The following is a 17,693-nucleotide window of genomic DNA, read 5'->3' on the forward strand; positions in this document are numbered from 1 at the left end:
TAGTTAATATTGCCTACTAACATCAATTTCTTTTAACTAAATATGCAGGTTTAAAAAAATATACTTCTGTGTATTGATTTTAAGAAAGGCATTGATGTTTATGGTTAGGTATATTCGTGCAACGATTGTGCTTTTTTCGCAAATGCGCTTTTGTTAAATCATCCCTTGTTTGGCGAAGTTGGCTGTCTTTGTTAGGAAGAAATGGTCTTCACACAGTTCGCAACGAGCCAGGCGGCCCAAACTACTGCATATACCCTGACTCTGTTGCACAGAATGCAAGAGAAGTGACACAATTTTCCTAGTTAAAAGAAATTCATGTTAGCAGGCAATATTAACTAAATATGCACGTTTAAAAATATATACTTGTGTATTGATTTTAAGAAAGGCGTTGATGTTTATGGTTAGGTACACATTGGTGCAATGACAGTGCTTACTTCGTGAATGCGCTTGTTAAATCACCCGTTTGGCGAAGTAGGCTGTGATTCAATGATAAATTAACGGGCACCGCATCGATTATATGCAATGCAGGACAAGCTAGATAAACTAGTAATATCATCAACCATGTGTAGTTAACTAGTGATTACGTTAAGATTGATTGTTTTTTATAAGATAAGTTTAATGCTAGCTAGCACCTTACCTTGGCTCCTTGCTGCAGTCGCATAACAGGTAGTCAGCCTGCCACACAGTCTCCTCGTGGAGTGCAATGTAATCGGCCATAATCGGTGTCCAAAAATGACGATTACCGATTGTTATGTAAACTTGAAATCGTCGACCTCTAATGCATACCCCACAAGACATGCCACCAGAGGTCTCTTCACAATCCCCAGAACAGACTATGGGAGGCACAGTACTACATAGAGCCATGACTACATGGAACTCTATTCCACATCAAGTAACTCAAGCAAGCAGTAAAAATACAGATAAAATAATGGAACACCGGGGATCGTGACGAGACACACACACACACAGGCATACACACACATGATAACACACATACACGTACACATGGATTTTGTGTTGTAGATATGTGGTGGTAGAGTAGTGACCTTAGGGCACACACTTAATGTGTTGGGAAATCTGTTGTGAAATGTAATGTAATGGGGTTTTTTTATTGTATAAAACTGCCTTAATTTTGCTGGACCCCAGGAAGTGTAGTTGCTACCTTGGCAGCAGCTAATGGGGATCCATAATAAATATGAATATAAATCACGGCTAATTCAATTTGAGTCTTGGTAAGAGATTGGGTTACATGACTGCGTAATCTTGACTACAAGCACTGGATCTGTTTAATTGGTAGGTAACCCACAAATCCGAAAGGTTCTGAAAGATTACAGCCCAAACAAGTTTGTACAGTTTGCAGTATTCCAAGTCCAGTGGTAGTGTGAGCAGACGACTGTACCTTTGTTGGGGACCTCCTGGGGCCTAGTGTTGAACTGTGGGAAATGGACAGAGGACGTGAGGTCTTTGGGGTAGTACTCCTGGATCTCATGGAAGCGAGGGAGCGAGGCCTGCTCAGGGACGGACGTGTCCAGGTAATCAACAACAATGACTAAGGAGAGAGAAAGAACTATACATCAAGACCAGCTCATTATCATATAAAGGTGATATATTATAATTGCACTGAATGGAAGTAAAACTTGACTGCAGGTTACCCAGAGCCGAATTATCAATGGACGATTTGTTCAAATTCTGTGTTAGGGAGTTAGGAATCTGCTCCTAGACTCTCTGAAATCCTCTCTTCATTGGTCTGTAAATGTGTCTTCACTCACTCATATTGTCAGTGACGATGGTGAATGGTATGAGGTAGGTCTTCCTCATGTTCCGTGCCAGGTTGTTGGTGTAATCCTCAAAGTGGCGCAGCAGGTGGGCGGTACCCCCCTCAGAGCGTTGGATCTGCTCCCAGTGGTCTCTGGTGCCAGGGTCTAGGATGGCACTGCCCGCTCTCACCAGGTTCTGAAGGGTTTAACAATACAGAGCAGGAAGCTCTGACAGTAAGTCGCTTTGAATATGGGCACAGCTCAAACTCTGTCTCTTCTGTCTAATTCATTTTAAGTCCTGGAGTAGCAGACGTTACCTGCTCACGTAGGCCTATATAAGATAGGTGACCTAAAACATTCACAACCTAAAGAGAAATGCCATAATAAAATGTGGAGATATAAAATAGCTCAGATTTTTGTAGATTAGAGTTCATATTGCAGGTTGACGTTTATTGTCCTGAATCTTTCCCTGCAACGAGAACTGAGCAGTTTCCGCTAGATGGGCCAGCTGCAAAGTCAAAATTGTCTATATTGTTAAAAAAAACCTGCTTAATTTAAGTTTAGGGTCAGGCATTAGGGTCAGCAGTGTGGTTAATGTTATGTTTAAAATCAGATTATAGGACGTTGTGGCTGTGCCAGCTAGTGACCACTTTGCAGAGCTGCCTCCAGTACATGAGTCATCTAAATAAATTCCAACCTGCATTCACATTGGCCAGGTCAGCTTCCCCTGTCAGTGGAACTGGGAGAGAGCCAGTGGAGGGCAGTATTCCTCCAGTCTTCCCAGTGTAACTGAACCCACCCAGTAGGCTACTCCTGAATAATGCACTGGTAATGCACCTAATGCCCTGCTGTCTGACACAACAGACAACTAGTGCATGGTCTCTGAGAGAAATACTGTGCATACAAAAACAAATCTTTATAAAAAATACAAATATTGCAATTAGACAGTTTGCAGTCAGCATACTTGCAATGTTGTATTCAAAGATTTCAAAAACAACAAACTCTGACCTCGTTGAACTCTGCGTCCCTCGTGGCGGTGAGATCGAAGCCTGTCTGCTGACTCTCGTACTGGAGGACCCTGGTCAGCAGCTGAAACGCTGTCTTCACATCGTTGCCATAGTAACTGTTCGTGTGGTTGGTGGCGTTGTGGAGCAGGCGGACGATCGCTTTGGAGCGCTTGCCATCCATCCTGGACTCGTTACGATGCATCTCCTCATTCTGGAGGGACGGAGGGGAAGAGAAGGAGGTCAAGAATACAGACAGATACTGGAGACAGTTACAACTATATGGACTGTCTGTGGTAGGTTGGCACTAATAGATTAATTCTAACCAGGGGTGAAAGTAGATTGAATTTCTTACCCATACGCAACACCCAAGCACACGCACCTATTCATTTCATATATGATCTCTGTGGGCCTAGTAGCCTGGGCCAAGTAAAGATTTGTCATATCACTTTTAACATGCAATACCTTTTAACAGGCAGTGCGTTTGAGGAAGCACATTTTCACCATAAACATGCACCTTTGTAAGAAAGCATTCCATGCATCCTCGCATTTGCAGGCTTATGTAAGACAACCTACTTTTCCTAATGTGATGATTAGATTGGATAGTCATAATTTAGGCTAATAATATAACTCAATCACTGGTTGCAAAAAAGACTGTTCAGTGCAGCACGTAGAGGCGTAGAGTAGGCCAAGGCTATAAGCTATAGGCCTATCACATGCATTTCTTGTTGGCCTTCTATAAACACATTTCATGCAATTCTACTACACTTTATAAGACTGGAGACATTAACAGAAACTGTTTTAATACGACAAAAATGACAGGGTAGCCTACTTTACTGCCATTGACAAAACAGCTCAATAAAAACAACGTTGTCGGATCCATATAATCGGCCTATGAAAAGGGGGAGACACAAATACAATATGACGTCCATCTAACCTGGATTGTCCAAAAACCAACAAAAGTGGCATCGACGTAATGATAGAGACAGTGAATATGCACACTCACCGGAGATACGGCCGATGTTCTCCGCTAGTGCCAATAAGATAGGCTACTGTTCGCTCAATTAAGTAGAGAATTTTAATGACTAAAAGACATATTGGAGTCTTTTCATTGTCATCTCTTTACAGCAATAGCCATTTGCTTTCCAAACAGGTTTTCCACGTTTGTATTTTTAAATATTACGATATGCCTGGCTGCGTCTCTCTGCTTTAGCTCTGTTGGTAGAGCATGGTGTTTGCAACGCCAGGGTTGTGGGTTCGATTCCCACGGGGGGCCAGCACAGGAAAAAAAAATATGAAATTGTATGAAATGTATGCATTCACTACTGTAAGTCGCTCTGGATAAGAGCGTCTGCTAAATGACTAAAATGTAAAATGTTCACAAGTCAACATTCATCTATTTGGTATTTGCCGAGTGCGCTGCCCAATTGCGGGCCCATGCGAGTGTTGGCCATGGGATTTAAAACAATCCACTGCGACAACAAAAAAAAGCTAATGATCCTCTGAGGCCAAATCATGCTTTCTGGTGTAGTAGCACATTTTGAAAGATTTTATTTATTTATGTATAGACAGAAGTAAGCTAATTAGGATTTTTAATTGGCAATTTCATTCAATTTACTTTAGGGAAAGCTTAGCTTCCCCTAGCCTTATGGACACGCCGTCTATGCCTTTTAACGTGGAATAAACACAACCAGTCATGATGTTTTCATCTGACTGTCAAACAATCACTTAAAAAAGACACACCTGTAGGCTACCCACGCACGTTCATCCACTCACAAAATAATTCCAGCATCCAAACCCCAACAGTGCACTGTGCACCCACAATTTGATGAATGGAAAGAGACATCTGTTATAAAACCCCCACTTGTAATGTACTGACATTCTGCGATTGTCATTAGGCCTACACTTGTAGCCCGAATGGATGTCCACTGTTATTAACGCACACTTTGATCTCAGCCAACTCTTCTGCACTGCTCGGTCTCAGTCACTAATTTGTGCCTTGTCCTCGCACGTCTTGACCATTTATCTCCGCTTTGGCAAAACGTAAGTGCTCTCGTTGAACCACAATGCAATTTGGAGCAATTTGCACATTTTCCATGTGGCTGACATTCAGTAATGTTAAATAATGGTGTAATAGCCTATAGGTTTTTTTTCTCTCCATTTTGTGGCGCACCGGCTTACTTTCACCACTGAACTCTAGATTCGCATAAGTGACTCCAAATGTATAATCTTTCAGTGTGAGATTTGCAAGTTAAGAAAGAGCTGTCCATATGCATATCTGTAGTTAAAACAGGTCTCTGTATGAGTGAACTTGGACTGGATAAGAGAAGCACGCCCACCATCTTCATGAGCTGGGAGAAGGAGACTGTGGTACAGTTGAAGAGTTCAGGAGGCAGCCAGCCCTTTTCATCATTGCAGTGGCGGATAGCAGTTCCTACAGTTAGAAGAAACAAGTTCAATGATAGCTATAGTCACAGTAAGAATAGAAAAAAACTAAAAGGAATATTGGGGTGTGAAAGAGTTCAACCATCTCTTCCTAGCACCAGGTGGCTCTCTACACATGGGTGAAAATGGGGAGTTACTTCATATAATAAATTAGTTAAAAGCACAATCTAAATGCCAAAGTCATTACCATTACTTCCAAACAAGCATTAAACAGAGAAAAGACTTTACGGTTAGAACTGACAGTTGGTTGATGTGAGCCAAGGCGAGTCACCCAATAAAAACAGCCCAAGAGAGTCCTGCGGGGCAACAAAGGGTTTCCGTGGTGACAAGAGTAACTAAGGGGGTAACTAGGGAGGTTACTGTGGTTTAATGGGAGCAGGTCAGTGATGTTACGTCTTGGCCCTGCCCATATTGTCTCTACTGCTAAGGCTCTATGTGGAGCAGGAGACCCAACCCACGCACGCACACGCGTGTGCACACACACACACACACACACACACACACACACACACACACACACACACACAAACGGTTCTGCAGTATTATGAATGTGTCTGCAAGCAGACGCTGCCAAGTCTTCTTCACAATACCTTGTGTTTGTCTCTATCTCTGGCTGCTGCCCTCCAGAGACAGAGTTTCATTAACACCATTGGCCAACGACAAATCTCAAAAGGCCCTGATAGACCAATGAGATGGCCTCGTTAATGTGCTGCGTTAATGAGTTCCCTCGACAAGAAAGAAGTGTTAGGAACAGCAGAAGGCCTTGAACTAAGGGACTCCACAGTACATAACCTCCATTCTCCACCCATACAATCTTTATTATGAATAAAATCCGTTAAAGCATTTGATATCCATATGGATTGGGCTTTGTATTATTGTGACTGTACCTGCTATCATAAGAGCTGTGTTGCGTGCAGAGGAACTCACCGATAGATCCTTTGGGACAGTTCATGGCTGCAGGACGGCCAAACTTGGTCTTAGGCCACCAGATCCCTTGGTCGAAGGCCTTGGGACAGCCCTCGTACACCACTGAGAGATGAGAGGGGACAGATGGCACATGGTTTGAAGTGGTCCCTATAATCCCTAACCACTGACACAGGGTCAGATGTGTTGAGATCCCCTAATGGTTCTGGTTGGCAGTGAGGCTTGTGTAATCTGATCCTAGATGGTTAGGAACAACTTCTGCCTTGTGCGTCAAGGGCTGCCTTGGGCTGTATTTCACATATCTAACACGCCCAAGAAACACGACTGCTAACGACTCTTACGAGTCTTTCAAAACAGCCAAACAGGCCAGCAATTATATCAATAATCCTACAGAGTGGTTACACAATGTTAATAAATTATTCACCTGATTTCTAATTTAGTAGCCTAATCCTAAACAAAACCAGGTTAAGGCTTGTATGCGTGTTGTTATGGCTTTCTAAGTAATGCAGCCTGATCATGTGCTGTATTGTGTACACACCCAAGTGCTTATATCCTAAGAAGTGACCATGATTGTAACTCTTTGAAGGCCTTTTGTACAGTAAACCACAAGGTTGGGTTGAAGCACTTAGGTGACAGATATGGTATGGGGACTGTGGTTCTTTATTGAAGCTAGAGTGGGATCTTAAAGAGGGAAGGCCTTGAACCAGACTGTAGGGAGGAAGAGGTTCTGTTCAAATCCTCTGAAGATGAATCTGTCCTTCCTCCTGTCCTTGGCGTTATAACTGATCTGACATGTCTGGATAAGAGGAATCCTTGCTTTCATGAATCCAAATTCGAGTGAGATCAATGATTGCATCAAGGAAGGAAGGACAGAGGAAAGGCTGCATTTTCAAAGTCTTCAAAAAGAGTCTCAAGGTCACATTTAAGAGTAACAAAACATTTGCATGTGCACCATTTCCTTCCACATACCTTCGCAACCGGTGGCGGTGACCTCAGCGAAAGGGTTGTCACAGCGGTTACACTGTTGTCCAATGACCCCGGCCTTACAGGGACACTGTCCGGTGTGTGTGTCACAAGTACGGGAGTGGGCCCCTAGAGGGAAGCACTCACAGGGGTAACAGGTGTCCTCATCCTTGGGCCGGTAGTAGTTATCCTGGGGAGAGAGAAGATACGGTTAGTTTACTAAGCCTACAACACGCAGTATTATCTACCAGCCCATTGTTTAAGAATGGTTGGTTGATTTGGGACCTATTGGTGAGTTGTGGCCAATTCCTACTAGGTTTGTCATAGTTTACAATTGGGGGGCTTCAAGAGGAAACATAGTTTGATTCATCTTCAGCCACAGAAAATTCAAAAGGCATACGGAGGGTCCAAAAAAACATATGAGAAACGCTGCATTAGCCTGTGAGAAGAGTACCTGTGATTAGCTTCTTACCTTGCACCGACACTCTCCACTGGTCTTGTTACAGTCAGGGTTGAATCCTTTGCTGATGTCACAGTTGCAAGGGCCACACATGGGGTTCCCCCACCAGCCCCGAGGACACGGCTTCTCAACCCTGACCCATCACACGATAACAACGCATTTAGTTGAGTTCAGCACATAATGAATGGAAATAAAATGGCAGAAAAAAAATTAAGATAAAAAAGGAGACTGCATTTATCCTCACATCACATACCTGCTATATAACAATATCACTTAACGACAAAAATGCATTCAACTGCATCATGAATCTAGCATAAATGTTCTATCCCTTGGAAGAGAGACACAACACAGTGAGTGAGTCAAACACTCTTTCTAAAACACTTTCATGTCTCTGAGCTGATGGACGGGTAAGATAGGGGGTTAAGATAGGGGCAGGGTAGTCAGTTGCAGAGTATCAGTGCAGGTGGAGACCAAACACCTATGGAGGAGCACTGAAGCATGAGGTGGTCCCACAGCCTGCCTTAGACAGGAAATGATGTGTGACATATGGGTCAAAGGTCAGTGGGTAAAGAATTGACATGCAATCTACCACCCAGAGGAATAGTCAGGAGTACGTTGCTAGCCACTGTTACATAACTACAGTCCTACAGGAGCCAGTTATGGCCAGAACCTAATATAGCTAAAGCTGGCCTGAGGCTTGGCTTACCGTTATATATGGCCAAAAACACACATACACTCACACACACGCCCGCTACAGACCCCGTTTGCATTTAAACCATACACACCACACACACACACTTGTTACAAGACCCAGTAAATGTCTAGAACAACACACAGTGGTTTCATCTAACCCTCTGGCTCCTGCCTCTGACACTCACGCCAGATTCCTGCTCTGATCAAAGGCAGATCTGGGATCAGTTTTGGAATAATAAAAATCCCCCAGAGAGCTCAGATCATAGGTCTGGGAACAGCCACATCTGGGGTTCATTAGCAGCAGGCTTACATCAGGTGCTGGAGAAGGACTGTTTTGAGTTAAGGCCAGTAAAAGTAGAGCCGGTTGCCAGGCAGATGAATGGTGAGGCGCATATTTGTGAAAGACAGAGAGGAAGGTAAGGGAGCAGAGGTTGATTAGGATAACATGAAAACAATCAGATGTTGCGTTGATATTGGAGGCATGTGAATGTGTGTTTCCCCTGCACTGTGGAGACAAACCAGGACACACACATACCCACACGTGCACACACTTACACAGGCACTTGCACAAAGCGGCCAGGTCTTACTTGTTTTCGCAGTACTGTCCGTAGTAGTTCTGTCCACACTCGCAGGTGTAGCCATGGGAGGAGCTAGGCTTGCGGACGCAGGTGGAAACGTGCTCGCAGGGGTTGAGGTGACATGCGTCAACGCACTCCCTCCCAAAGTACCCTGGGAAAGGACACAGGTCACAGAGAGAAGAGAGAGACATCTGTTCAGCAGGTCTTCAACAACATGGCAGAATTATACACAGCTGGAGACTACAAAACAACATTCCTATGGTGAACCTTTTTCAGAACAAGTGAACGGTGTGACGAGATGCAGACACAGGTGTGTGTGTGTACACCGTGTGTGCTGACAGCATGTGTGTAACCCGGGTCGCATACGCAGGTGTGTGTGTGTCTACTACAGTGTGTGTGTGTGTGCACCCGTACGAGCGTATGAGTGTGTGTTACCTGGGTCGCAGATGCAGGTGTGTGTGCTCCAGTCGTCGCTGCAGTGGCTGTTCTCAGGGCAGATGTTAGAGTCACAGGGGTCAGCCAGGTCACAGCCGTCCTCTACATGAATCTTAAAGCCCTGCAGCATGTTCACGTTGACCACGTTGGTGGACGTCTCACCCATACGCACACCCTGTGGGAAAGAAAACATGCCCTCTCCATTAGGTCCCAGAGAATCGCAGGTACACACTCTCATCACACGCTCTGCCCACAGCCCCTAGGTATTAGCTAAGACAGGTAGGTATATACATACAGTGGGCTACAGTACTTTATGTTGTGAAGAATAATGTAATCCAGACCATGGTTACTGTTAAAACGGACCTGTATGCATCCGGTGAAGCCATCGTGGACGTGGTTCCCCACTCCTGGTAATCCTCCCAGATACAGAGCCCTCAGCCTCAGACCTGGCAGCTCATTACCTATCTCCACAGACCTCTGGAGACACACAGACACACACAGAGTATACGATTTGCTGTGTGTACGTATGCGTGTGTTTGTATCTGTGTCTCGGTGTGTATGTGTATGTCTCAGTACCTCGTACAGTCCGTAGTCCAGTGACACCAAGGCCATGTATTTCATGTCCTTGCCGTCTTTGACGCTCTTCAGCTCCACAAGGACATGGTGCCACTCCCCATCGTTCACCCTGACTTGAGGGAAGCCCAGCACCGCTACCCGCTCAGATCCCAGAAACACCTCAAACCTCACGTACTGATCACTTATCTGAGGGGAGGGTGGGGTGAGACAGAGAGAGAGAAAGACAATTACTACACATAGGCAGTCTACTGAACTTCAATCAACCATACAACACAACTTACCTTCTTGCTCTGTTGTTGTTATTGTGCGTGTACAATTACTCACCAGTAAACTGACAGTAGAGGAGTCTCCAGCGTTAGCCCGCATCAGTGTGCCAGTGCCTTGCCTCGTCCGGAACATCAGGCCCATGTACCAGGGCACAGCGATGGTGATGTCGAGGTCACTCCACGACACCAGGGCCTGGCCGTCAAAGTGCTGCGGGGACGGCATCACTAGAGGAGGAGAATAATACAAAATCAGAATCACATAATATGTTCAATAATCACTGCTATTAAGGCAAATCCCGTGTTATACACATCACATGCGAAGTAGGGCTGGGAATTGCCAGGGACCTCACAATAAGATATTATATTATCGTGATACTTAGGTGATTCTCAATTTCTATATGTATTGCGATTCGATACTGCGATTGTATTGCGATATAAAGTTCCAAATATATTGCTCACTATATGTCTGCTACAGAGAGACACAAGAGAACATGAGAAAATTGGTTTTGATTAGTCATGGAAATAAAAGTGCTGAAAGCATGTTGGCTCACTGTTTAAAAAGAAGATTGAGAACAAGCTATAGGATGAAAAATACCAGAGTTTTGGCGACTAGCGACTAGCGCTAGCCAGCAAACAAAACAAAAACATTTGTATTTTTACACATCGATACCTGGAGTCAAAGTATCGATACAATATCATCCAAAAACAATATCTCGATATGTAACTGTATTCATTTTTTCCCCCCATCATTAATGCTTAGTATGTCAGATTTACAGATTGAATCTTGTATTTTTGTATTCTTCCAGGGAGAATAATTAGCTAATCCACCCCAGCATGTCTAATTCAGCTATAAGACATCATTACTGTCAAAAACCTTGTATCATACAGGACACTAATCCTTCTTTGACAAACATGCCCACAGTATAACACATCACACTCCAGAGCACCCACTAGCCCTGCAGCCAAACAGACACGTTGTAGTCAGTCAGTCAGCCATTCAGTCAGTCAGTATAACAGTTGCATGTCTGTCAGCATAGCACTAGGTTGTTCCCTATGAGACAACTGAAGCGCTAAGCTCTCTCGATCTCCCTCTTCTCCGCAGGGCACATATATTTACTGACGCACAGAGTACACACACACACACACACACACACACACATACACACACACACACACACACACACACACACACACACACACACACACACACACACACACACACACACACACACACACACACACACACACACACACACACTCAGAAGATGCATGGGGACCAGCTCCTGAACCGTCGCTCTCTCTGTGTCTCTCCAACTTTTTTCCCCACACGATACATTGCTCATTCGCAGTGGCTGGAAAGAGTCAAAAGATGTACATGATGCATAAAGAACAACATCAAAGATAGTCCGGAGTTGGATTCCTTCGAGATACAGTTCATAAGAGAGTGGAGAGCAGAGGAAAGCCAGAAGCTCACACGAAACCTTCACACCAACCTAAACACACTCACAGGTCAGCTGTTGATGTGCAACTAAACAACAACATAAACTCAGGAAAAAAAATAAACGTCCTCTCACTATCAACTGCGTTTATTTTCAGCAAACTTAAAGTGTGTAAATATTTGTATGAACATAAGATTCAACAACTGAGACATAAACTGAACAAGTTCCATAGACATGTGACTAACAGAAATTGAATAATGTCCCTGAACAAAGGGGGGGGGGGTCAAAATCGAATGGCTCTAGCCCTCACCATCCGATCCAACAGGGCCCAGACGTGCTCAATGGGATTGAGATCTGGGCTCTTCACTGACCATGGCAGAACACTGACATTCCTGTCTTTCAGGAAATCACGCACAGAACGAGCAGTATGGCTGGTGGCATTGTCATGCTGGAGGGTCATGTCAGGATGAGCCTGCAGGAAGGGTACAACGTTAGGGAAGAAGATGTCTTCCCTGTAACGCACAGCATTGAGATTTCCTGCAATGACAACAAGCTCAGTCCGATGATGCTGTGACACACCACCCCAGACCATGACGGACCCTCCACCTCCAAATCGATCCCGATTCAGAGTACGGGCCTCGGTGTAACGCTCATTTCTTTGACGATAAACACGAATCCGACCATCACCTCTGGTGAGACAAAACCGCGACTCATCAGCGAAGAGCACTTTTTGCCAGTCCTATCTGGTCCAGCGAATGTGGGTTTGTGCCCATAGGCGACGCTGTTGCCGGTGATGTCTGGTGAGGACCTGCCTTACAACAGGCCTACAAGCACTCAGTCCAGCCTCTCTTAGCATATTGCGGACAGTCTGAGCACTGATGGAGGGATTGTGCGTTCCTGGTGTAACTCGGGCAGTTGTTGTTGCCATCCTGTACCTGTCCCGCAGGTGTGATGTACCGATCCTGTGCAGGTGTTGTTACACGTGGTCTGCCACTGCGAGGACGATCAGCTGTCCGTCCTGTCTCCCTGTAGTGCTGTCTTAGGTGTCTCACAGTACGGACAATTATTTCCCTGGCCACATCTGCAGTCCTCATGCCTCCTTGCAGCATGCCTAAAGCACGTTCACACAGATGAGCAGGGACCCTGGAAATCTTTCTTTTGGTGTTTTTCAGAGTCAGTAGAAAGGCCTCTTTAGTGTCCTAAGTTTTCATAACGGGGACCTTAATTGCCTACTGTCTGTAAGCTGTTAGTGTCTTAATGACCGTTCCACAGGTGCATGTTCATTAATTGTTTATGGTTCATTGAACAAGCATGGGAAACAGTGTTTAAACCCTTTACAATGAAGATCTGTGAAGTTATTTGGATTTTTACAAATGATCTTTGAAAGACAGGGTCCTGAAAAAGGGACGTTTCTTTTTTGGCTGAGTTTATGTCCAAACCCACAGAATGTGTCTGGGAAATCCTGAATTATCGACTGTCTCGTCATATTTCTCTTACTGCGCCTCTACAGTACAACTGATATGTCTATGGTGTCCCTTGCCGCTCTAAAAGTGATATGATGTCTACAGTGAGGGAAAAAAGTATTTGATACCCTGCTGATTTTGTACATTTGCCCACTGACAAAGAAATGATCAGTCTATCATTTTAATGGTAGGTTTATTTGAACAGTGAGAGACAGAATAACAATCAAAGAATCCAGAAAAACGCATGTCAAAAATGTTATAAATTGATTTGAATTTTAATGAGGGAAATAAGTATTTGACCACCTCTCAATCAGAAAGATTTCTGGCTCCCAGGTGTCTTTTATACAGGTAACGAGCTGAGATTAGGAGCACACTCTTAAAGGGAGTGCTCCTAATCTCAGCTTGTTACCTGTATAAAAGACACCTGTCCACAGAAGCAATCAATCAATCAGATTCCAAACTCTCCACCATGGCCAAGACCAAAGAGCTCTCCAAGGATGTCAGGGACAAGATTGTAGACCTACACAAGGCTGGAATGGGCTACAAGACCATCGCCAAGCAGCTTGGTGTAACGACTGCCGTGAGAGAGAGTGGACCAAAACACAGCGGAGTTAGTGTTCATCATATTTAATTAAGAAAGAACACTATACAAACAAAACAAGAAACTGACAGCCAAACAGTCCTGTCAGGTGAAACACAATGACAGAAACAATTTCCCACAAAACCCCAACGGAAAAACATGCACTTATGTGTTACTCCCAATCAACAACAACGAACTTCAGCTGTGCCTGATTGGGAGCCACACACGGCCCAAAACAAAGAAATACAAAAACATAGAAAAAGAACATAGAACGCCCACCCAATGTAACACCCTGGCCTAACCAAAATAAAGAACAAAAAACCCCTCTCTATGGCCAGGGCGTTACAGTACCCCCCCCCCAAGGTGCGGACCCCGGCCGCAAAACCTGACACTGAAGGGGAGGGTCTGGGTGGGCCTTCCTACGGCGGCGGCTCAGGTGCGGGATGTGGCCTTTGCCCCACCCTTGGCGTCGCCCTCTTAGGTGGCGCACCTGGCCGCGCCGAAGGTCTGGTGGGCGACCCTGACTTCGCCCGGCTGGCGGGCGACCTTTGTTGCGCCCGGCTGGCGGGCGGCGATGGCTACGCCCGGCTGGCGGGTGTCCCTTGCTGAGCCCGGCTGGCGGGCAGTGATGGCAGATCCGGACAGGCGGGCCACTCTGGCAGATCCGGACAGGCGGGCCATTCTGGCAGATCCTGCACGGCGGGCCACTCCGGCAGATCCGGCACGGCGGGCCACTCTGGCAGATCCGGCACGGCGGGCCACTCTGGCAGATCCGGACAGGCGGGCCACTCTGGCAGATCCGGACAGGCGGGCCACTCTGGCAGATCCGGAACGGCGGGCCACTCTGGCAGATCCGAACTGGCGGGCCACTCTGGCAGCTCCGAACAGGCGGGCCACTCTGGCAGCTCCGAACAGGCGGGCCACTCTGGCAGCTCCGAACAGGCGGGCCACTCTGGCAGCTCCGAACCGGCGGGCCACTCTGGGAGCTCCGAACAGGCGGGCCACTCTGGCAGCTCCGAACAGGCGGGCCACTCTGGCAGCTCCGAACAGGCGGGCCGCTCTGGCAGCTCCGAACAGGCGGGCCGCTCTGGCAGCTCCGAACAGGCGGGGCACTCTGGCAGCTCCGAACAGGCGGGCCTCTCTGGCAGCTCCGGACAGGCGGGCTGCTCTGGCAGCTCCGGACAGACGGGCCGCTCTGGCTGCTCCTGACTGGCGGGCGGCTCTGGCAGCTCCTGACTGGCGGGCGGCTCTGGCGGCTCCTGACTGGCGGGCGGCTCTGGCGGCTCCTGACTGGCGGGCGGCTCTGGCGGCTCCTGACTGGCGGACGGAACAGGACAGACCAGGATGGGGAGACCCACTGGAGGCCTGGTCCGAGGAGGAGGCACAGGCTTAACCAGGATGGGGAGACCCACTGGAGGCCTGGTCCGTGGAGCAGGCACAGGACAGACCAGGATGGGGAGACCCACTGGAGGCCTGGTCCGTGGAGCAGGCACAGGACAGACCAAGATGGGGAGACCCACTGGTGGCCTGGTCCTAGGAGGAGGCACAGGACTGACCAGGATGGGAAGACTTGCAGGAGGCCTGGTTCTGGGCGTAGGCATAGGACGTGCAGGGTTGGGAAGACATGCAGGAGGCCTGTTTCTGGGCGTAGGCACAGGACGTGCAGGGCTGGGAAGACATGCATGAGGCCTGTTTCTGGGCGCAGGCACAGTCTTCAACAGACGGCCAGCACGCACCTCAGGACGAGTATGGAGAACTGACTCAGGTGACATCAATTCACTGACACGCTCCGTAGGGCAACTCCTTCACTGTCTCTGCTTTCCACCCTTCGCTCACCTCCAATGTCAACCCGACTGGCTCTGGTTCCGACCTCGGCACCGCCGACTGTCCCGTGTGCCCCCCCAAAAAAAATTTGGGGGGCTGCCTCTCGTGCCTGTTGCGCTCTCTCTCCTCATACCATCGCCTCTCCGCTCTCGCCGCTTCGATCTCCCACTGCGGGAGGCGATACTCCCCAGCCTGAGTCCATGGTCCCTCTCCGTCCAGGATTTGTTCCCACGTCCATGAGTCCATCATGCTGCTCTCCTGGTGCTGCTCCTTCCTCCGCTGCTTGGTCCTTTTGTGGTGGGTAATTCTGTAACGACTGCCGTGAGAGAGAGTGGACCAAAACGCAGCGGAGTTAGTGTTCATTATATTTAATTAAGAAAGAACACTATACAAACAAAACAAGAAACTGACAGCCAAACAGCCAAACACAATGACAGAAACAATTTCCCACAAAACCCCAACGGAAAAACATGCACTTATGTGTGACTCCCAATCAACAACAACGAACTTCAGCTGTGCCTGATTGGGAGCCACACGGCCCAAAACAAAGAAATACAAAAACATAGAAAAAGAACATAGAACGCCCACCCAATGTAACACCCTGGCCTAACCAAAATAAAGAACAAAAAACCCCTCTCTATGGCCAGGGCGTTACACTTGGTTAGAAGGTGACAACAGTTGGTGCGATTATTCGCAAATGGAAGAAACACAAAAGAACTATCAATCTCCCTCGGCCTGGGGCTCCATGCAAGATCTCACCTCGTGGAGTTGCAATGATCATGAGAACGGTGAGAAATCAGCCCAGAACTACACGGGAGGATCTTGTCAATGATCTCAAGGCAGCTGGGACCATAGTCATCAAGAAAACAATTGGTAACACATTACGCCGTGAAGGACTGAAATCCTGCAGCGCCCGCAAGGTCCCCCTGCTCAAGAAAGCACATGTATATGCCCGTCTGAAGTTTGCCAAAGAACATCTGAATGATTCAGAGGACAACTGGGTGAAAGTGTTGTGGTCAGATGAGACCAAAATGGAGCTCTTTGGCATCAACTCAACTCGCCGTGTTTGGAGGAGGAGGAATGCTGCCTATGACCCCAAGAACATCATCCCCACCGTCAAACATGGAGGTGGAAACATTATGCTTTGGGGGTGTTTTTCTGCTAAGAGGACAGGACAACTTCACCGCATCAAAGGGACGATGGATGGGGCCATGTACCGTCAAATCTTGGGTGAGAACCTCCTTCCCTCAGCCAGGGCATTGAAAATGGGTCGTGAATGGGTATTCCAGCATGACAATGACCCAAAACACATGGCCAAGGCAATAAAGGAGTGGCTCAAGAAGAAGCACATTAAGGTCCTGGAGTGGCCTAGCCAGTCTCCAGACCTTAATCCCGTAGAAAATCTGTGGAGGGAGCTGAAGGTTCGAGTTGCCAAACGTCAGCCTCGAAACCTTAATGACTTGGAGAAGATCTGCAAAGAGGAGTGGGACAAAATCCCTCCTGAGATGTGTGCAAACCTGGTGGCCAACTACAAGAATCGTCTGACCTCTGTGATTGCCAACAAGGGTTTTGCCACCAAGTACTAAGTCATGTTTTGCAGAGGGGTCAAATACTTATTTCCCTCATTAAAATGCTAATCATTTTATAACATTTTTGACATGCGTTTTTCTGGATTTTTTTGTTGTTATTCTGTCTCTCACTGTTCAAATAAACCTACAATTAAAATTATAGACTGATCATTTCTTTGTCAGTGGGCAAACGTACAAAATCAGCAGGGGATCCAATACTTTTTTCCCTCACTGTATGGTTCCTGTGCTGATATAACGTCTATGGTTTCTACTTCCTACACAGCTTGTCAACAAGTAGTGAAGAAGCCAAACCCTCCGTGTTACTTCTGTTCCTAAGTCCATCTACAGATACTCGATCTGCTGCCTGGCATCACTACACAGCTACCTCATCCAACCCAGACTAGGTGGAGATATTTTGTCAAATATCAATGTGTGTGTGTTTTATAATTGTTTGGAAGCAGGGCCAAGAGGGTAAATCAAAGCCACCCTCTTACTGTTTTATAACTCAGTAGGAATATTACTCATAGTAATGTAGTAGCATTCATTTCACTCAGGTAAAAATAACAATATTTTTGGCAAGTGTTCTGGTTCTATTGCCCTGGCCTTGGATAGTTTCCCAAATAAAGAAATTGCTTTGGACATAACGCTGACACACAGGCACACACACACAGTCGCACACCGTTGCACACACACACACACACACACGCGCACACACACA

At 46.7% G+C, this 17,693-nt stretch overlaps 1 protein-coding gene across 5 annotated transcripts in view; it reads right to left on the reverse strand.

Annotated features, from left to right (window-relative positions):
• The window catches only part of LOC115198649 (cadherin EGF LAG seven-pass G-type receptor 1), a 126,932-nt gene that overhangs the window by 12,378 nt on the left and 96,861 nt on the right, over window positions 1–17,693 (reverse strand). For all 5 annotated transcript variants that reach the window (XM_029760759.1, XM_029760757.1, XM_029760760.1 and 2 more), the window contains 12 exons: window positions 10,160–10,326; window positions 9,836–10,021; window positions 9,623–9,736; window positions 9,260–9,434; window positions 8,834–8,975; window positions 7,566–7,686; window positions 7,100–7,283; window positions 6,134–6,235; window positions 5,101–5,195; window positions 2,766–2,975; window positions 1,770–1,953; window positions 1,400–1,549 (listed from right to left, as the gene is read on the reverse strand). In XM_029760759.1, coding sequence (XP_029616619.1) covers window positions 1,400–1,549; window positions 1,770–1,953; window positions 2,766–2,975; window positions 5,101–5,195; window positions 6,134–6,235; window positions 7,100–7,283; window positions 7,566–7,686; window positions 8,834–8,975; window positions 9,260–9,434; window positions 9,623–9,736; window positions 9,836–10,021; window positions 10,160–10,326 — 1,830 coding nt within the window. The remainder of the gene's footprint in view (window positions 1–1,399; window positions 1,550–1,769; window positions 1,954–2,765; window positions 2,976–5,100; window positions 5,196–6,133; window positions 6,236–7,099; window positions 7,284–7,565; window positions 7,687–8,833; window positions 8,976–9,259; window positions 9,435–9,622; window positions 9,737–9,835; window positions 10,022–10,159; window positions 10,327–17,693) is intronic.

Source organism: Salmo trutta, chromosome 8 (assembly GCF_901001165.1).
Source record: "Salmo trutta chromosome 8, fSalTru1.1, whole genome shotgun sequence".
NCBI classification, from domain to species: domain Eukaryota; kingdom Metazoa; phylum Chordata; class Actinopteri; order Salmoniformes; family Salmonidae; genus Salmo; species Salmo trutta.